Consider the following 21719-nt stretch of genomic DNA (forward strand, 5'->3'; position numbering starts at 1 on the left):
CATCATGGAAATGTCGGGTTGGGTCAAACTATGGACGGTAAAGAGTCAAGAACTTCCCCAAGTTCCATCCCCACTTGATTAAGAACGTATGATGTATCAGAGTCTTGGGTCCTTGTGTAGATGCTTTGAGACTTCAAGGATCCCTGACTTGATCATTGTGAGTTCTCCCTTCGCCGATGCAGCTCCTCGCCTCTCCGTGCCTTAGCAGAAGACCTTCGTGAGATGCTGTGACCAAAAGAAATTCATCACCTGGTGTCCAGTCTTCTGTTTTTTAGTTGATGATAATGACATTAATAATAAAAACAAGAGCCTCTATCTTTTTAGAAATTTCTACTTTTTGAAACACTTAACAAATATTTTGTTGATCTTTTTGATCTTTGTCACTCTTCCTGTGAGGTCTGTTGAGAATGGGTATTGTTATTCATTATACAAAATAGGAAACTGAGGCCCAGAGAGGTCCACTGATTTGCCCAGGTCATGCATCAAACTGGTGACAGACCTAGGGTAAGAACCCTAGGTCTCTTGTTCCAGTGTACCACTGGGTAGAGTTGTTCCATCCTAAATTGACTCTCCACCATCCTGAGGACATCTGGTGTCTTCCAGGGTGTCCGAGGTGGCAGGGTTTCCTGGATTGGTGTGAGGTAGGAGGCAGTTTAGGTGAGGCTGAGCTTTATTCCTCTTCTTCACACCTGGGCCAGGAAGCTCTCAGAGAGACAAGATCAGTCCTTGCCCACAGCAGGATCTAGAAGCAGGAGCAATGTACTGGAGTCAGGAGGCCAGCATCCTCACCTTTGAACTTCTACCTGCAGGGTGACCCTGAGCAAATAATTTCCTTTCCCTGGGCCTCGGATTCCTTATGTGGGAAATAAGGAGAATTGTACTGAATTGCCAAGGTGTTTTCCCATGTAAAAAATCTATATTCTTAAAGTCTTGGCTCTAATAGTGTTACATTTTACGGTTCCTTAAGATTCTGACATTCTCAAGCATGTTGTCAAATTGTCTTCCATATTTAACGTTCTGTGTTCTGAAATCTCTTCTGCTTTGTGAAGTTTCTTCATCTTTAAAATGAGAAATTTTGAGGACGGTTTTAAAAATAACATGTTGAATTTATTATATGCTTAAAAACAAAAGCAAGCTGTTATCTAATAAGCCTTGTATAATCCTCTTTTTCTGTCCTACTGTGTGTATAGAAATGCTCATTTTTATTTGGTGTTTGTTAAAGTTTGGGATTTTTAAAAAAGAAAAATGTAAAATAATATGAAATATTTTGGTTAGACTTTGCGGTTCTCTGTTCAGTGTTCTATGTTCTGAGGCCCTTTACAACTCGAATTTTTAAAAATATTTTATTTTTTCAGTTAACAGAAATCTTTTTTTCCTCCCTCTTACCTTACCTCCCTTCCCTATTAAAAAAAAAAAGCCAAAACCTTTGTAACAAATATGCTTAGTCAAGCAAAACATATTTCTGCCTTGGTCACATCCAAAGCTCTGTCATTCTGCACCCTGAATCTGTCACCTCTCTTTCAGGAGGTGGGTAGCATGCTTCATCATCCCTTCTCTGGAATTGTGGTCGATCATCGCATTGATCAAAGTTCTTACCTCTCTCACAGTGGTTTGTCCTTAGCGTGTTGTTGCTATTATGTAGATTGTTTTACTGGTGCTGTTGCTCACTTTAATCTGCATCAGTTCATATAAGTCTTCTCAGGTTTTTCTGAAACCATTGCCTTCATCATTTCTTACTGCACAGTAGTATTCCATCCATCCATCTGCCATAATTTCTTCCACCATTCTCTGTTCAGTGTTCTAACATTCTTTGCTCTAAGGTCCCTTCTAGCTCTGACATTTTAAGCCAGTGTTCTAACATTTCGTGTGCTAAGAGCCCATCCACCTCTAATGTTCTGTGTTTAGATTCCTAACACTCCCCGTTCCAAGGCCCCTTCCATTTCTAACAGCCTAGTATTCTATGTTCTTTAGGTTTTCTCCAAACTGCTCTACCCCATTGTGAGGGAGGCTGCGCTGTCGGTTCTCAAGTATATGCTTCTGAGTTTCCAGCACTCCCATGAAGCCTTCCACCTGGTAAGGAGTTTGTGCAAGCCAGACTGCACATCTGGGACGTCCCTTTTTTGCAGGTATGGATGGGATTGGAGAATGGGGAAAAGGGTAGAATGGGTTCCCAAGAGAAGAGGCTGGGGCTGCGTTTGGATGTCCAAACCTCTTCCTATTGGCCATAGAGCACAGGACCTGGAGTCAGGAAGACCTTAGTTCAAATCCAGCCTTAGACACTTATTTAGTTGTCCGACCCTGGGCAAGTCACTTAACCTCTCTCTGCCTCAGTTTCCTCATCTGTAAAATGGGGATAATAATAGCACATACCTTCCTAGGGTTGTTGTGAGGATCAAACGAAATGATTTTTGTAAAGCACTTTGGAAACCTTAAAACACAATATAAATGCTAGCTGTTGCTGCTGTTTTTGTTGTCGCTAGTCCCTGAGTCCTGTCCCCTGTGTCAGCAGTGAATGGGGTCTATTAACTCATACCATTTTTCTCTTGGTGCCCGGCATTCTGGGATGAAGATAAGGGTTAAGGTGGCAGCAAATGGAATGGCTAGGACATTGGAAACCTATCTTCATGTTCTTCATAATAACAGCTCCCTCTCCTTCCACTCTCTTTCCCTATCCCTGTCCCCTCTTTACAAACACCCCTGTGAGCTAGCTAGTGCAAGGGTGACTACTCCAATTTCTTGTGCCCATCTTACCTAGCCTGTCTTCACCCCCCCTGGCAGTGGGTGGGATAGAAGGGCATCGGAAGGAGAGTTTTCCTTCACTTTTTTTCCCCTTCAGTTGAACAAATATTTATTATGTAGAGGTGTGAACTTGGGAAGATAACAAGCTTCCTTTAAACCATTTCCTCATCATCTATCATCTTAAAGATAAGAAGACCCCTCTCTACACTGAGGCCAACCTCTCTTTTCCCTTAATCCCATCCCCTCCTATCTCCAGGACATGAAACATTGGCTTCTTAGCCCTTTTGTCCCTTAAGGCTGAGGGCTGTGTTCAGCTGTGTGTATCGCTCCCCTCTCCCCCACCTGCATCCCTCAGCCTTCGGTGTATGAACAGGGTCTGGTGTATGTTAGGCATTTGACAAATGCCTGTTGAATTTGGAGACCTGAGAAATTAGCACTGGGTCAAGCAAGGGACATAGCCCCAAGAAAGGGTCATCCCCCAACCTACCAATTAGAGTCTCCAGGATTTTTTTGGACAGGAAGCTGATCCCTGTGGACTCTAGTAATGGTGAGTCAGATTTGAGGGAATTTGTGGCATGGTCTACATTAGGCCAGCAGGGGGAGCTCAAGCCCTCAACAGTAGAATGATCCTGAAAAAGTAGGGGGGAGGGGGAGAGAAGTCCAGAAAGACTCATATTTTAAAAGTTTTTCTAGTTCTTGAAATGAGTGTTTCTTCATCCACTTAGAGGGAGAGCTTTGCAGGAAATGAGAGGGGTTTTACCTATTTTTCAAGTAAAATAACGAGTTTTCAAGTAAAATAATAAGTTTTCAAATAAAATAATGTGATAATAACTACAGAGCCCATAGGTAGAGGAAAAGCATGATTTAGAGCTAGAAAGGACCTTAGTACACAGAATGTCAGAGCTGGGAGGGCCCTTAGAACACAGAATGTCAGAGCAGGAAGGGCCCTTAGAACACAGAATGTCAGAGCTGGGAGAGCCCTTAGAACACAGAATGTCAGAGCAGGAAGGGCCCTTAGAACACAGAATGTCAGAGCTGGGAGAGCCCTTAGAACACAGAATGTCAGAGCTGGGAGGGCCCTTAGAACAAAAGTTCTAATATTCCATGTTCTAACATTCCCTTTCAGCTCAACATTCTAAATTTTAAAGTTTCTACTAGCTTCGACGTTCTATGTACCTTATAAGGTCCCTTCTGTCTCTGACATTTTATGTTCTAACATTCTGTGTTCTAGAGTCTTAAAGTAGGGAACCAAATGAGCAAGAAATGGGGTGACTTCAAGTACACCGAAAAGCAGGTAGGGAGGTCTTACTCCGTTCTCCCCACCAGAAACCCTGCTTTGCATTATTTTAAAATATGACAATAGGCCCCCCTGCCCCAGGTCAGATGAGAAATAATATGCCTTGTTACTTCAACTAGCATCCCAGACCTCAACACCCCCCAGTGAACCCCTACAGGGTTATCCTAGTGGGAGGCTGCCCAGTGTTTTTGTCCTTGCTCAGGATGTCTTAGGGACTCTTTTGTATAGCCCCTTTGAGCCCTCTCATGCATTCTTCCTGAATAATAATAATAATAATAATAAAATTACTGTTATTTTTGTTATAGTTTCATATATATGAATATGAAAATAAACATGAAATATGTTTCTTTAAGGTTTCCAAACCTATGTACACACACAGACACACAGGGACATATGTGTGTGCGTGTGTATGTGTGTGTACATATATATATATATATATATATATAAAATACATGGCCTCTTAACCAAAGAGTCAGCCAACAAGCATTTATTAAGCATCTCCTAGGTGCCAGAGACTGTGCTAGACATTGGAGATAGGAATAAATTAAAAATAAATTAAGTAATTGCTACTCTTGAGGAACTTACCTTTTAGTGAATTCCTACAAAAGCCTGGTGCAGGATGTAATGCAAAGTATTGTTAAGCCCATTTTACAGATCAGGGGACTGAGACTGGCAGAGGTATACTATCTTACCTACAGTCACCCAGCCAATAAATGCTTGGGACAGGATTTGAACCCAGGTCCTTCTGACTTCAAGTCCAGGGTACTTTGCACTATTTCCCCCCAATCCCCAAGCTTCTTTGCTCTCTCCACTGATATAAAGTCTAGCCCTAGCACACCTTGGATGGTTTTTGTGAGTTGTTGAGCCAAAGCATTTTATAATCTAGTTGGTGATGGGCCCTTTCCCACCTTAGTTGACTGGTCCTTAGGAGATGTACGGTCCAGCACAGGGCTGCTATTCCAAACCTTTCCAGCTTGTTAGGGTATACCAGAGTCTGGACTCCATCGGCGTGGTTTCAGCTCACCTCCATGCCTTGAAGAGACATCAGAGAAGGACTTTATAGTGGAGAGCACCTACTACAGAGGATAAACTGAGGCTCTGAAAAGGGCCAGGATGTTCTAGAAGTCCAGACACTTGGGTTTCTATTATAGTAGCTAACATTAAATAGCACTTACTATGTGCCAGGTACTGTGGTAAGTGTTTTTATAAATATTATCTTTTCTGTTCCTCACAACAACCCTGGAGGTAGGTACTATTATTATCCCCATCTTATGATTGAGTCAGGGGTGAAGTGACTTACCCAGGGTTACACAGCTAGTAAGTATCTGGCCGGGGCGGGGTGTGGGTATTTGAACTTAGGTCTCCCCGACTTTCGGCTTTGGTGCCATGTGGTTGGACTGTCCTCAGAATCGTACATTCCAAAGCCTCTACAGTCATGCCAAGCTTCTGGTCCTTCCAGCTTCTCCCTCACATCCCCAAAATGGTAGCCTCCTTGGCAGAAGAGGACTCCAACTCCCGAGCAAACTGCCTGGAAGAGCTGGCAGAGCTGATCCACTGCATGGTGTTCCGCTTCTCAGGCTTCCCAGACCTGTATGAACCAGTCATGGAAGCCATCAAGGTGGGTTCCCCACACCCGGCTCTCAAGAGGAACTGAGCTTTTTATTTTCACTTTTTATTTACTTATTTTTTTGCAGGGCAATGAGGGTTAAGTGACTTGCCCAGGGTCACATTTTCACTTTTTGTTTGTTTGCTTTTGGTTTTTTGTTGTTTTTTTTGTTGTTGGATTTTTCAGGGCAATGGGGGTTAATGCCCTGGGTCACACAGCTAGTAAGTGTCAAGTGTGTGAGGCCGGATTTGAATTCAGGTACTCCTGGATCCAGGGCGCCACCTAGCCTCCCCCAACATTTTCACTTTTATTTATTTATTTATTTATTTATTTATTTATTTATTTATTTTTGGGGGGTGAGGCAATTGGGGTTAAGTGACTTGCCCAGGGTCACACAGCTAGTAAGTGTCAAGTGTCTGAGGCTAGATTTGAACTCAGGTCCTCCCGACTCCAGGACCGGTGCTCTATCCACTGCGCCACCTAGCTGCCCCAACATTTTCACTTTTTAAAGTCTGTCACATACCCATTAACTTAGAGCCGCAGATCTGAAAGGGACTCTAGAACACAGAATGTTAGAACATAAAATTTCAGAGCTAGAAAGGACCTTATAAGGAACATAGAATGTCGAAGCTAGTAGGAAGTTTAGAGTATTGAATGTTAGGACTGAGAAGGAAGGTTAGAATGTGGAATATTAGAACTATAAGGGATATGAAAATATAAAATGTTAGAGCTAGAAGAGGCAAGCAAGAACATAGAATGTTAGAACTAGAAGGGATCCTAGAACACAGAATATTAGACCTGTAAGGGATGTCAGAACCGGAAGGGGCTTTAGAACATAGAATATTAGACCTAGAAGAGATTAGAATACAGAATGTCAGAACCAGAAGGGATCTTAGAACAGAGAATGTCAGAGCCGGAAGGGATCTTAGAACAAAGAATGTCAGAGCACAGAACAGAATATTAGAGCTGGAAGAAACTTTGGAGACCACCAGGTCCACTCTGTTCCTTTTACAGATAAGCAAAGTGAATCCCAGAGAAGTGGCATGGTTTGCCCAGAGGCACACGACGAGTCAATGACTAGAATCCAGCTCTCTGGCTTCCAAACCATAGCCTCCTTTCAGCAGACCAGTCTGCTTCGTTTGCCTGGGGTCAACTATGGATGGGGCCTTGCGTGATGAACACAGTTCTTGACCTGAGATGTGAAATCCGAGTGCATGTAAAGGGTCCAAATATTGAATAAATGAATAAAAATAACTAATTTATGAAATTAAATGATTATGATTCCATTGAGCTAAAAAATGTCAGATCCATATCTCATTGTATTAAAACGATCCCATATCTCATTGAATTAAATTATAAAAATAAATAGTTTTTTGGCCTGGATTTGTGATTTCATCAGTATAAGAAACTCCCAGTGTAAAAACTGTCTCTTGGGATTCAAATTAGCAACTTCTCTGTGACTTAACAGTCTTAGAAAGTGCCCCGAAGTACCCAGATATTAAGTGACTTGTCCAGGGTTATGTAATCTCTAGTTTCAGAGGTAGGCTAGAATCCAGGGCTTCTTGACCACAAGGCCAGGCCTCTCTCCACTATTCCACACTGCCTTTTAAAATAATAAATTGTTTAGTATAATAATAAAATTTAAAATGACCATTTAAATATCTCATTTATATTTAAGATTGGGGGCAGCTAGGTGGCACAGTGGATAAAGCACCAGCCCTGGATTCAGTAGGACTTGAGTTCAAATCCAGCCTCAGACACTTGACACTAGCTGTGTGACCCTGGGAAAGTCACTTAACCCTCATTGCCCCATGCAAAAAAAAACAAAAAAAAGGTTGGTAGAGGACCTCCCTCTACCACTGTAGATTGACATCTGCTCTGTAGCTTATAATCTTAAAGAGCTGGTCCATATGGCTAGAGTGTGTCAGAAGAAGACATTGGACCGAGGTCTTCCTGACTCCAAGGGTGGCTGGCTTTCTATTCATGATACCATCCTGCCTCTCCCCTACACTTCCTCAAATGAGCTGTTTTATGCAAGTATTAAGAAATTGAAATTCAGAGAGTTTGAGTGATTTGCCCAGAACCACCCAGTTAGCAAGTGGCAAGGCCTGCATTTGAACCTAGCTCTCCCATGGTTCTTGGCCCAGGGTTCTTTTCCCTCCTCCAGGCTGCTTCTGCATATTCAGGTGCCTCACTATGTGGATGAGAAGAGCATGGGGCTACTGTGGCCAGGGGGGCTTCTCAGGGGAGGGTGGCATTTCAGGAATTGGCTCCAGTGCCCTTTCTCTCCCCCTGTGCCCCCACCCCAGGACCTCCACGTTCCCAATGAAGACCGCATCAAGCAGCTCCTGGGACAGAACGCCTGGACCTCCCAGAAGAATGAACTGGTCTGCTTCTACCCACGGCTGGCAGCCAAGTCAGATACGGGCAAGATTGGCCTCATCAACCTAGGGAACACCTGTTACATGAACAGTGTCATTCAGGCTCTGTTTATGGCCTCAGAGTAAGTAGTGGTTCGGGAGTGTCTTAACTTTGCTCCCAGACTGGGAGGGAAAGAGGGAAGAGCCTCACTTTTCCCACTGGGGTGCTCCAAAGGACAGACAACAGGAAAGTGCTTGGGGGTGAAGTTTGGGTTGGCCTGCTGGCTCATGCTCCTGGCTCCTGGATGCTCACTACCCCACCTAGGAGTCCATACCAGTGAGCATGGTGTCATCCCGGCACTCATACTGACTACCTGGACTTGTGTCCGGAGGAGAAGAGCCAGGATGGTGAAGGCCCTGGAGTCTGAGCCAGAGAAGGATCAAGCAGAGGGCTTGGGGATATTTCACCAGAGAGAAGACTGTCCTCAAGCACATGCAAGAGAGTGATCAGACTCGGTCTGCTCAGCCCCAGAGCATAGACACAGGCACCATGGATAGAAATTAGCAAGGGGGAGGACTATAGTGTCAGGGAGGCAGATTTTAGCTCATTTCAAGGGGAAACTTCCTAACTGTTAAAGCTGCTGGGAAACTGAACAGATTACCTGAGCAGAGCAGAGAGCTTCCCCACCTTTGGGCTCCCTGGAGATTTTTCTCCAAGTGTACACTGGATGGCCACTTGTTGGGTATGTTAGAGAAAGGCTTCCTTTTTAGATATGGTCAATCCGTCAACAAGTATTTAAGTGCTTATTATGTGCCTGGTGGCTTGGTGGATAGAGCGCTGGGCATGGAATCAGGAAGATTCATCTTTCTGAGTTTAAATCCAGCCTCAGACATTTACTAGCTGTGTGACCCTGGGCAAGTCACTTAACCCTGTTTGCTTCAGTTTCCTCATCTGGAGAAGGAAATGGCAAACCACTCCAATATTTTTGCCATGAGAACCCCTAATAGGGTCATGAAGAGTCGGACATGACTGAAACAACTTGAACAACAACTGTGCTAAATCCTGGGAATACAAGCAAACAAAAACCAACAATCCCTGCGCTCAAGGAACTGCAATCTAATTGGAGAATAGGACACATTAAAGGAGGGTGGGGTTGTATGTGGAGGAAGGTGATTAACAAGCATTGATTAAGTACCTACTGTGTACCAGGCCACTGGAAGAGAGCTATTATAGAACAGTATTAGTAAACAACAATGAGTAACAACTTCCATTTTTGTTGCAAGTCAAAAAGTTAAGTCAACAAAGCATTTATCAAGTGCCTGCTGTATACCAGGCACTGGAGCTATATACAAAGAAAGGCAGAAAGAGCACTGGATAGTGTCAGTCTCCCGGTTCTCAGTCCAGTACTCACTATACCTCATTGTATTTCATCCTCTGTGAGACTTAGCAAACATTGAGGCATTCATTGTTTCTGGGCACAGATTCCTGGGTGATTCCTTCCTTTTTAGCACCCCACCCTTAATGACATCCAGTTGGGTGTCCCAAATAGAATTCTCTTCTCCCAATATTGGAAGGGATCGATCCTTGAAAGTGTCTGTCATTTGAAGGCACCAGAAGGAATGCCCCTATCAACAGGGTTTTTGAATCAAAAGAGCCAGATTTGACTCCTGGCTCTGTCACTTACTGCCTGTGTGACCTTGGATGAGTTATTTCCCCTCTGGGGACCTCAATTTCCTCCTCTGTAAAAAGAAGAGCTTGGATATATGATCTCATAAGTTGGCTTCCAGCTCTGTCCAGGACCTTTATCAGAGAATCCCAGAGCTAAAAGAGACCTCAGAATGTAATGAGTTTAATCCTGCCCGTAGAGCATCCCTAAGAGGGGTTTGCTCAACTTCTGTTTAAATGCCACCCTCCTTGCCTACTCTCTTTTCCATAAAATGAGTTTCTTAACCTGGCTGATGATGCCTGATGCCCTTCCCCATGTTAACATCCCACCTCCAGCACAGATACATTCTATCAGACAGCTCTAATTCTTAGAAAGATCTCCTGAGGGGCAGCTAGGTGGCACAGTGGATAGAGCACTAACCCTGAGTCAGGAGAATCTGAGACACTTACTGGCTGTGTGACCCTGGACAAGTCACTTAACCCCAGTTGCCTCCAGAAAAGAAGGAAGGAAGGAAGGAAAGAAGGAAGGGAAAGAAAGAGAGATGGAGAAAAAGGAAAAAAGGAAGTAAGGAAGAAAGAAAAAGAAAGAAAGAAAGAAAGAAAGAAAGAAAGAAAGAAAGAAGGAAGGAAGGAAGGAAGGAAGGAAGGAAGGAAGGAAGGAAGGAAGGAAGGAAGGAAGGAAGGAAGGAAGGAAGGAAGGAAGGAAGGAAGGAAGGAAGGAAGGAAGGAAGGAAGGAAGGAAGGAAGGAAGGAAGGAAGGAAGGAAGGAAAGTAACTTCTCCTGAGCCAAAGTCTGCCTCCCTGTAGCTGCTGCCCATTTATTACTCTTAGTTCTGCTCTCTGGGGTCAAGCAGAAAGAGTTGAAATATGTTTCCACATGATAGTCCTTGACATACTCTGACATCCATCATGCCTCCCCTGAGCCTTCTCTTCTCCAGGGCAGGCATTTCTGGCCCCTCCTACCTACCAGGCTGGTCCTGGTTTGGAGGTCTCTTAACCTGTATGTCTCTGGTTTATTCGAGCTTCCGACACTGTGTTCTGCATCTTCCTGAGGACAATTCGCAGCCCCTGATGACCAAGCTGCAGTGGCTTTTTGCCTTCCTTGAACACAGCCAGGTGACTATGTCTCTCCTCACTCCCAGGGGTGTGGGGATAGAGGCAGGTAGCAATGAGGCCCGCAGGATGTGCCAAATGACTAGGCAAATCTACAGAAATACTACCGTAGTTTGTAAGTAGTTTGGTAGTTTGTAAGATGGAAAGACAGTGTGCTGACCTAGACTGGTCTGGGAAGGCTTCACTGAGAGATGTGAATTATGGGATTATAATAGTTAGAGACAAGCACCAGGATCAAAATACAAGCAAAAAGAAAGATAGTCCTTCCCCCTCAAGGAGCTTACATTCTAACGGAAAAGATACAACGCACAAAATGGAGCTGAAAATCAGGGAGCAAGGGGTGGGGGTGGGAGAGAGAAGGTACCCAGATCCCAAGGGTGTGATCTAAAAGTCCACACTCCTCCACAAAATGGAGGTCTCAGGTGGAACTCACCAAGAGAAGAAGGAAGCTGCCGGCGTGGTGGAGGGATACTCCTGGGTGAGGAGGCAGCAGATAGCATTAATATTCCAGGGTGAAGAGGCTGTATAAGATGCTAATTGCTTAAATAAATTCATTAGATTAATTAAATTAATTAAACAGGTTAATTGGTGTGTGTGCAGTAAGGTTGGAGAGAGTGTGGTCAAAGAAGATGTAAGATTTGGACTTTTTCCCTGTTTCCTTCCCATTCTCTGGAGCTGAAGAGCAGTGGAACAGGCCAGTGATTGGAACTCAGGGTTGGAAAGTAACCAACCCATACTTGAATAGGAATCCCCTCTACCACATTCCCAATGAATGGCCATCCAGCCTTTGCCTGAAGACCCCTAGTGTCTCCTGAGTCAGCCCCTTCTTCCTGTTTTTAGTCAGACAATACAAGCTCTTCCTTCTGTCAGGTGGAATCCAGCCCCTCGCACCTCTTCATGGCTCCCAGCTCTGCCCTCTGGACAGAATCCCAGAATGTCAGCGCTTCAAAGGAGCTCATACATGGTCCATTGGCCATCCCATCCCTCCCCCACCTGTCTGAGAATCCATCCCCACCACAACAATGTCAACAGACTTTGCCTGAACATCTTCAACGAAAGGAAACCCACAAACTCCCAGAGTGTCCCCATCTACTCCTGACTGTTAGGAAGTTTTTCCTGACATCAAGTTGGGGTTTCCCATTTTACAGATGAGGACCATAAGGCCCAGAGAGGGGAGGTAACCAGTTATAAAGGAAGAAATGGAGGCCCAGAGAGGCCAAATCATTTACCTGAAGCCACAGTATGGATGGTGGCAGAAGCTAGACTTATATTCAAGACCTCCAACTCCTTTGGCCCCACCACACTGCTTCAGCCAGGGCCTAAGGGGGCAAACCTGGGAGTTAAGCTCAGGGCAATTGACTCTGAATTCAGTGTTCTTTCCACTAGTCTACCCTTTCTCCCAATGACACAGAGAAGGAAGAGATGACTAAGAGGAAGAAGGGGTGCAGAGGGTCGAAGTAATACACAGACTGGCCTCTGGAACATGGGGAATAGGCAATATGTACCCTGTTTTACAGACATTCTTTCTTTTTTTTTTTTCCTCCTGCTGCTAGCGGCCTGCTGTCTCCCCAGAGAGCTTCCTGTCTGCCTCCTGGACACCCTGGTTCAGTCCCGGTGCCCAGCAAGACTGCTCTGAGTACCTGAAGTATCTGTTGGATCGGTAAGGGAAGGGTCGTGGAGAGAGAGAGAGAGAGAGAGAGAGAGAGAGAGAGAGAGAGAGAGAGAGAGAGAGTACTGTGCTATGTGCTGGGAGTACAAAGACATTAATGAAATGGTCCTGCCCTCAAAGAGCTAATGTTCTATTGAGGGGAAAAGTGTACAAATTAATATGAAGTAATTTCAGAAGAGAAGGGGCAGCTAGGGCAACAGAGAAGGCCTCATTTAGGAGGAAGCACCTGAGCTGAGTGTTTGAAGGAGCCCAGGATCTAGGAGGTGGTAATGAGGAGGGAATGCATTCTAGGTTTGTGTATGGGGGGCGGGGCAATCACCGTGCCAAGGCATGGAGGCTGGTCTCCAAAACTGCCTCAAACACTTACTAGCTGTGTGACCCTGCATAAATCACAATGTCTCTGGGCTTCAGTTCCTCATCTGTAAAATGAAGGGGTTGGACTAGATGACCTTCTTCCAACTATAAAAATCTATGATCTAGGGGCAGCTAGGTGGCGCAGTGAGTAAAGCACCGGCCCTGGATTCAGGAGGACCTTGAGTTCAAATCCACCCTCAGACACTTGACACTTAACTAGCTGTGTGACCCTGGGCAAGTCACTTAACCCCCATTGCCCTGCAAAAAAAAAAAAAAATCTATGATCTATGACTCCTCTTTGAACTATATCTTTTTCTTCTCAGAGATAGATCATAAAACCTGAGGGGGTTGGGGCATGCATGAATTCCCTAAGTCTCAGACACTTAGATCTAGGCTCATTCCCTTTGGAGTTCCAGAAATCCTCTGAGATCTCATCTCTTTACTTTACCCTACGCAGAGGTAACTACTAATGTCCTGAGATGGATGTTAGCCTGGCCCCTGAGGATTTTTTTTTTTTTTTTTGGTGAGGCAATTGGGGTTAAGTGACTTGCCCAGGGTCACACAGCTAGTGTCAAGTGTCTGAGGCTGAATTTGAACTCAGGTCCTCCTGACTCCAGGGCCAGTGCTCTATCCACTGCGCCACCTAGCTGCCCCGGCCCCTGAGGATTTTACCCATCACCCACATGCTTGTGTGTGCAGCAAACATACAAGTCTTTCTGGGGCTACATTTTAGGAATGATACATAATAGGTTTGTTAACTCCCAGGATGATATGGGGGCTGGAGATCAGACCATGATTGAATCAGTTAAAAGAACTGCTGATATTTAGTCTGAAGAAGAAAGAACTCGGGACGACATGATAACTGCCTTGTAGCCTCTGATCAGTTTGTAAGAGGCATTAACCTTGTTCTCCTTTTAAGCTAGAAAATACCAGGAAGCAAACCACATGTAAGCAAACAAATTCTAAATATGCCAGGTAGATTACAGGGTAGATTTTTAAAAAAATAATGATAATGAATAGATGTGCCAGGTCCTCAAGCCCAGACCTGGATTTGGAGTAGAAAGCAGGAGTAGGAAGACCAAGGTTCATATCCTAATTCTTCTGTTAACTCCTTGCTTTACTCTGGACATTTCACTTCCTCTCTTTGGGACTCTGTAAAGTGAGAAGATTGGACTAGATGCACCCTAAGGCTCTTATTAGTGTTAGATGCATCAAGTTGCAAGAAAAGCATGTTTTGGTTTAGTATAAATAAAAACTTACTAACAATCGACCCTGTGTAAAGTGGAAGGGGCTGCCTAAGACCTCCCTCACTGGAAGTCTTCAGTGAATTCTGGATGGCCGTTTGGAGATCCTGGAGAAGGGATTCTTGCTCAGGCGGGGGTTGGACTGGATAGCTCTGAGGTCCCTTCGGATTCTGAGATTATTCTCTGATTATACCAGAATAGATCAGACTAGGGGAGGGGAGTAGGGGACATGGAAGCCTGACTCCCTGGGACTCTTCTCTCAGGTTCAGGAAGTGCTTGGATCATGAGGCCCATTGTGTTGAGGGTGAAAGAGCAGGCATCTGTCTCAGAAAGGCTGGGCAGCTAGGTGGTGCAGTGGATAAAGCACTGGCCCTGGATTCAGGAGGACCTGAGTTCAAAGCCAGCCTCAGACACTTGACACTTACTAGCTGGGTGACCCCGGGCAAGTCACCTAACCCCCATTGCCCTGCAAAAAAAAAAAAAAAAAAAGGCTGTGGAAGAGAGATTAGGGGAGAGAGGGAGGGGTAGTTCTAAGAAACAGGCTTGGGGGAAAGGTGTTGAGAGAACTGAGAAAGTAGAATTCTAAAGACTGACTCTGCTTAGGGACCATAAATGCAATTGAATAGTTAATGCTCAAGCTGTGTATAGGGTGTGTGTGTGTGTATGTGTGTGTGTGTGTGTGTGTGTGTGTGTGTTCAAAAGTGTGTATATATAAAAGTGCATGTATACCTGTGTGTCTGAATGACTGTACGTGATTACTAGCTCAGGATATGAATGAGTGTATATTATGTGTGCTTTTGTATATATAGTGTTTGTACCTGCATGTCTGCAAACAGGCCTATGTATAAGGAAGTTACCTGTGAACATGTGGATATATTTGTGCATGGGTTGGTACCAGATAGTAGAACAGAAAATGAATGCCCTCCCCTGGTTTTCTGAAGATCCAGCTTCAGGACCTGGGCTGGCTGGCTGCTAGCCCACTGTGTGACCTTGGGCAAGTCACTACTCTATGGTCCATCCCTTGCAGCTCTGCCATTCTGTGTCTATGCTCTAAGGGCCCTTCCAGCTCTCACATTCCATGTGATTCTGTGTGTTCTGGTTTGTATCTAGTTATAGGAATATGTATATTTATCTGAAAGCTTCATTGAGCTGGCTTTGGTAGGTGGAAAGAACACTGAAGTAAGAGTCCAGAAGCTTGGATTTGAATTCCACTCTGAAACTTACTGCCTTGGATAAAATGACTTCCTCTCTCTCTGAACCTCAGTTTCTACATTTATAATTTAGGTCTAATAGTCCCATTGTGAAGATACATCGAAATGATATGATAAGGCCCTTTGTAACTGTAAAGGTGTTTATGTAAAGGTGTGGTCTTATGATTATATATTCATGTATACATGTGCCCGCCTACATGTGCATGTGTAAATGTGTATACACAGGTGATTTATGCATGTGTGCATGTATGCATACACAAATACACACACCTATGTGTATGCACATGTGAGGGTATGGATGTGTACATAGTTGTGTTTAAATGTGTGTATATTTACATACAGATGCTATGTCCTGATGGTGTCTGTCTTCTTTCTCTGTGCTCTCTTCCTCCCTCTTTCCCTCCCTCCAATCCTGCTACAGATTGCACGAAGAGGAAAAAACAGGGAAGAGAATTTGCCAGAAGCTCAAACAGTCAAACACACCATCCCCCCCAGAGGAGCATCCAAGCCCCAGCCCAACAGCTGTAGAGAAAATGTTTGGTGGGAAGATTGTGACACGGATCCGCTGTCTTCGCTGCCTCAATGTCTCCACCAGAGAGGAAGCATTCACGGACCTCTCACTGGCCTTTCCGCCCCCTGACCGTCGCCGTCGTCGCCTGGGCTCTGTCATGCTGCCGGCGGAAGATGTCCGGCTACAATGTCCTCCATCGCCAGCCAAGACCCAGGCCCCAGGCAGTGAGGGGGCCCGGAGACAGAGAAAGCACTGTATCGCTGGGGATGCTCTGCCCCCAGTTGTGAATATTGAGATCCTTGGGTTCCAAGAACCAGGAGGGCACAGAGACAACTTCAGACAAGAGGATGAGAAGGAAAAGAAAGAAAATGAAGGCAACATGGTTAAAGGGGAAGAGGAGAAGGAAGAGGGAGTGGAAGAGAAGGCTCAGAAAAAGGAGAGAGAGAAGAAAAAAGAGGAAGAGAAAGAGGACCAGAAGGAGAAGCAGGAAGAGGAAGAGGAGAAGATGGGGGAGAGGGAGAAAAAGAAGGAAGAAGAGGCAGATCAAAAGGAGATGAAAGAAAAAGAGGAGAAAGAAAAGGGGAAAAGGGGAGAAGAGAAAGAAGTAAAGGAGAAGGAGGTAGAGAAAAAGGAGGAAAAAGAGGAGATAGAGAAACAGAAGGAAGAAGAGAAGGTTGAGAACAAGGAGGCAGAGAAAGTAGAGAAAAAGGAGGAAGAGAAAGAGAAAAAGGAGGAAGAAGTGAAAATAGAGAAAAAGGAGGAAGAAGTGAAAATAGAGAAAAAGGAAGAAGTGAAAATAGAGAAAAAGGAGGAAGAAGTGAAAATAGAGAAAAAGGAGGAAGAAGTGAAAATAGAGAAAAAGGAAGAAGCGAAAATAGAGAAAAAGAAGGAAGAAGTGAAAATAGAGAAAAAGGAGGAAGAAGTGAAAATAGAGAAAAAGGAAGAAGCGAAAATAGAGAAAAAGGAGGAAGAAGTGAAAATAGAGAAAAAGGAGGAAGAAGTGAAAATAGAGAAAAAGGAAGAAGCGAAAATAGAGAAAAAGGAGGAAGAAGCAAAAATAGAGAAAAAGGGGGAAGAAGTGAAAATAGAGAAAAAGAAGGAAGAAGAGGAGATAGAGAAAAAGAAGGAAGTAGAACATAAAAAGGAGAAAGAGAAAGTGGAGAAAAAACAGGAAGTAGAGAAAAAGAAGGAAGTGGAACGAAAGAAGGAGGAAAAGAAGGTAGAGAAAAAGGCAGAAGAGAAGGAGGTAGAGAAAAAGGAAGGGAAGGAGGTAGAGAAAAGGATGAAGAAAAAGAAGGAAGAAGAAAAGGAAGTAGAGAAAAAGGAGGGGGAAGGGAAAGAGATAAAGTTTAAAAAAAAGAAGGAAGAGAAGGAGGTGGAGAAAAAGAAGGAAGTGGAACAAAAGAAGGAAGAGAAGGTAGAGAAAAAGAAGAGGGAAAAGGAAGAGGTAGAGAAAAAGAAAGAAGTGGAGCAAAAGGAGGAAGAGAAGGTGGAAAAAAAGAAGGAAAAAGAGAAGGCGGTAGAGAAAAAGAAAGCAGTGGAGAAAAAGGAAGAAAAGGGAGAGAAAAAGGAGATGGAGAAAAAGGAAAAGGAGGTAGAGAAAAGGAAGGAGGATGAAAAAGAAGTGGAGAAAAAGGAGAAAGAGACAGAGATGGAGAAAAAGGAGGTGAAGAAAAAAGAGGAAGATGAGGTGGAGAAAAAGGAGGAAGAAAAGGAGGTAGAGAAAAAGGAGGAAGAGAAGGAAGTGAAGGAAAAGGAGGAAGAGAAGGAAGTGAAGGAAAAGGCAGAGAAAAAGAAGGAAAAAAAGGTGGATGAAAAGAAAGAGGAGAAACAGGAGGAAGAGGAGAAAGAAAAAGAGGAGAGAAAGAAAGAAAAGGAAGCTTGTCTAGGCCCGAGGACTGGAGGGAACCCGGGGGTTGCCTCCGGGGAGCGGATGTGTGGCCCTGAGGGTTCTCGCTCTGTCCCAGATCTTCTCAATTACTTCCTGTCACCAGAGACCCTGACAGCCGAGAACCGTTATCACTGTGAGCATTGTGCCTCCTTGCAGGATGCAGAGAAGGTGGTAGAGCTGAGTGAGGGGCCCCGCTACCTCATCCTCACCCTGCTGCGCTTCTCCTTTGACCTCCGGACCATGCGTCGGAAGAAGATCCTGGACAACATCTCTATTCCGCTGTTCCTTCGGCTCCCCGTGGCTGGCGGCTGCTCCCGGCAGGACCAGGCCCAGGCCAGTGCGGGCTATGACCTCTGCAGTGTTGTGGTGCACTCGGGCATCTCCTCAGAAAGCGGCCATTACTACTGCTATGCCCGAGAAGGAGCCACGGCCACGGTTAACCCGCCCGGGTGCACGGGATTCTCCTCAGCCGAAAAGACCCCAGGACTAGAGAGCCAGTGGTATCTGTTCAACGACACCCGCGTCTCCTTCTCCTCCTTTGAGTCAGTCAGTAATGTCACCTCCTTCTTTCCCAAGGACACAGCCTATGTGCTGTTCTATAGGCAGAGAGCCAGAGAAGGCCTTAGGGCAGAACCCAGGTCACCCAGACCCCACAGTGAACCAGCTCTCCACAAAGACTTGATTGAAGCCATATCTAAAGACAACCTTCTTTACCTGCAGGTGAGCAGAGCAGGGTCCAGACACTTAGGCTGGTCTTCCTCCTAACTGACTCTTCAATGCCCTTATCTGTAAAATGGGAATAATATTATTTACACGGCATCCCTCCCAGGGTGGTGATGAGCCTTCTGTCAACCATCCGCACTGAAAGAGGAATCTTTAACTATTATTGTTATTATTATATTGTTGTCCCTCAAGACAGGTTATAGACGTTCCCACTCCCTTTCTATTCTGACCTCATGCATCTTGTATCTGAAGTGAGGCTTGCCAGGACCACCTCGGAGATACAGCTGTGCCTCGATTTATGCAACAGCTGCATTCCTCTAAATATTGTATTTGAATCCATTAAAGAGATTCAGTTCCAATTTTAATGCCCTTAGGGGACGGGGCTATTTAGAGAGTCACACACAGTGTTCAGGCCAGAAGGGATTTTAGAACCCAAGGTCAGAACAGAGAACTTAAATTGTTAGTACTAGAAGGGATTGCAGAATGTTAGATCTTAGAACATTAGAACGTAGAATGACATAGCTGGAAGGGGCCCTAGAACACCGAACATTAGAAAAGAGAATATAGAATATTAAAGAGGGACCGGGGGACCCTCTGATTCATTTCGCTCCTTCCCAAGGGGCACATATGCAGAGGTGACTGAATCACTATCTCTCCCACTGCCTGTGCGGGGAGACTGAGGACTGGTCAATGAGTCTGCCCATCTGTGTCCAGGTGGGCCTATTTTCTACGTGAATCGGGCCTCAGAGGAAGGGAGGGTCTTCACCAGATGAAGAGGTATAGGAGAAATCCACTGCTCCAGGCAAGGGGATGGGTTGGGCTTAGTGTGAGCAAAGGCCAAGGGGAGACAGGAGAAAGCGGCATGAGAACAGGGGATGGAGGATTCTCTAATTTCAGGGGAACACAGGGCATTGAAGGGTAACTCGGAGTAGATTGTAGAGACCCTTGAAGACCAGAGTTGGTCACTGTTTCATTTAGACAGTCAGGAGTCAGCGTAATTAGAACCTACGTGTTCAAATAAGTGTGATCTAAGATTGTAAGTTTAGAGCTAGAAACTTGAGAGATGAGGGTCCATGAGTTTGTTTTTAAGAAATATTTTGATAACTATATTTCAATATAATTGATTTCTTTTGTAACTCCATGTAGTTTATTTTCTATCTTGACAAGCGTTATTTTGAGAAGAGGCCCACTGACTTCACCAGACTACCACTGGCGGGGTGGGGGTCTATGACACAAAAGAAGCAGTTCTCGTCCAATTCACTCAATTTACTGTAAAGTAAGGCCTATGAAACTAAGGCAAAGTGACTTAGGGTCATTAAGGATAGGTAGGACTTGAACTCAGATCTTTTTTTTTTTTTTTTTAGTGAGGCAATTAGGGTTAAGTGACTTGCCCAGGGTCACACAGCTAGTAAGTATTGTGTCTGAGGCCGGATTTGAACTCAGGTACTCCTGAATCCAGGGCCGGTGCTCTATCCACTGCGCCACCTAGCTGCCCCTGAACTCAGATCTTTTCTCTGAACTAGATTTTCCAAGTTCAGGGCTCTTTCCACCCCACCATGCTAGCCCCTTTGGGGTCCACAGCCAGACAGCCTTAGTTACAATCTTTGAGGGCCATATCAGGAAACCACTTCTGGGCCAGGCAAGAGGTCACAAGGGAAAATCTACCTCTTTAGATCACGAATCAAAAAGGGACAATGCAGATCTTCTGACCAAGGAACTTTAAATCTGATACAGTTAGTTTGGGGGGTAGGGGTAGGAGAGAGAGAAACCAAGGGAGAGAGAGGGAGGAAGTGGGAAGTGGGGAGAGGGAAAGGGTCAAGATATGCTTCCTGGAGAAGGTGGCATTTGGAAGATGAAGATGATGGGGATGAGATCTTGTGTCTGGAGATGTCATTGGAAGTCCCCAAGTCCTGTAGGCAGGAAGGGCAGGGGTCACAACTGAGAGATTATGCTGGCCTGGCTGCTTCTCAGGCTTTGGGGACTTAAGTAGGGAATGATCCTCTCTTAGCCCTAGAGTGTAGAACTGTGAGCCATTGGGTCCTCTCTTAAGAGGCAGATCTGAGCTCAAAAGAACAAAGACCTCTAAACCCAAGATGTCCAATGATGGAAGAGAGTGAGCTCCCCAGCATTAGAGGTGTTCAAGCAGAGCCTGATCAATACAGGTTGAACTAGATGGCCTCTGAAGGGCTCTGCCAACTGGGAGATACTTAATATCTCTGGTCTTTGGCTCATCCTAAGCTCCTTGCAACTCTGACAATCTCTGAATTCCTGTAAGTGTAAGGAGCAGAATTCTTGGCTTCCAGCTTCACATCTCTGTAACTTTTGTGAGGTTTACTATAGTCCTAGAGAGAATGGTGAGCTTGGAGTCAGGATAGACCTGAGTTCAAATTTGGCCTCTGATCCTTAGTAGCCATGTGACCTTGGGCAAGTCACTTAACCCTGTTTGCCTTGATTTCTTCATCTGTAAAATGAGCTGGAGAAAGAAATGAAAAACCACTCCAATATCTCTGTTAAGAAAACCCAGGGGGCAGCTAGGTGGTACAATGGATAAGGCACCGGCCCTAGATTCAGGAGGACCTGAGTTCAAATCTGGCCTCAGACACTTGACACTTACTAGCTGTGTGATCCTGGGCAAGTCACTTAACCCCCATTGCCCCACAAAAACAAACAAACAAACAAAAGAAAACCCCAAAAGGGGTCATGAAGAGTCAGCCACGAGTGAAAACAACTAAACAACAACAAATATCCGTGGGACTTAGAGAATACAAGTATTATTATTATTTCCACATTCTAGACACAGAAAGGGGCTTTATAGTAGTGAGACACAGGTCACACAAATAGGAAGGAAATAAGCATTTATTAATTACCTAGTCTGTGCCAGGTATTGTGCTAAGCATTTTACAAATATTATCTCAAGATCCTCACAACAACGATGTGAGGTAGGTGCTATTATCATCCCCATTTTACAGTTAAGGAAACTGAGGCATGCAGAAATTTAAATGACTTGCCCAGGAGTACTCAGCTAGTGCTTGAAAGCAGATTTGAACTCAGGTATTCTTTTTTTTTGCAGGGCCGGTGCTTTATCCACTACGCCACCTAGCCGCCCCTGAACTCAGGTATTCTTGACTCCAGGCTCAGAGCTCTATCCACTATACCACTTAGTTGCCACCTTCTAAGTAGTAATTATGGACCTTGAAGGTCTTCTGCCTCCACATCCAAGACTCTTCCTATGATGCTACATTGGGAAGAAGGAAGGTTTCAGGGAGAAGGTGGAATTTGAAAGTGGACTTGAGGGGCAGCTAGGTGGCACAGTGGATAGAGCACCAGCCCTGGAG

General features: G+C 44.8%; 1 protein-coding gene across 1 annotated transcript in view; it reads left to right on the forward strand.

Annotated features, from left to right (window-relative positions):
* USP35 (ubiquitin specific peptidase 35) overlaps window positions 1-21719 on the forward strand; it is an 81862-nt gene that overhangs the window by 54880 nt on the left and 5263 nt on the right. Inside the window, exons 9-16 of the mRNA XM_043993206.1 lie at window positions 1972-2073; window positions 5496-5654; window positions 7952-8145; window positions 10691-10784; window positions 12335-12441; window positions 15681-16144; window positions 16226-16308; window positions 17578-18381. Coding sequence (XP_043849141.1) covers window positions 1972-2073; window positions 5496-5654; window positions 7952-8145; window positions 10691-10784; window positions 12335-12441; window positions 15681-16144; window positions 16226-16308; window positions 17578-18381 — 2007 coding nt within the window. The remainder of the gene's footprint in view (window positions 1-1971; window positions 2074-5495; window positions 5655-7951; window positions 8146-10690; window positions 10785-12334; window positions 12442-15680; window positions 16145-16225; window positions 16309-17577; window positions 18382-21719) is intronic.

The sequence above is a fragment of the Dromiciops gliroides genome, chromosome 3, assembly GCF_019393635.1.
Source record: "Dromiciops gliroides isolate mDroGli1 chromosome 3, mDroGli1.pri, whole genome shotgun sequence".
Taxonomy (NCBI): Eukaryota; Metazoa; Chordata; class Mammalia; order Microbiotheria; family Microbiotheriidae; genus Dromiciops; species Dromiciops gliroides.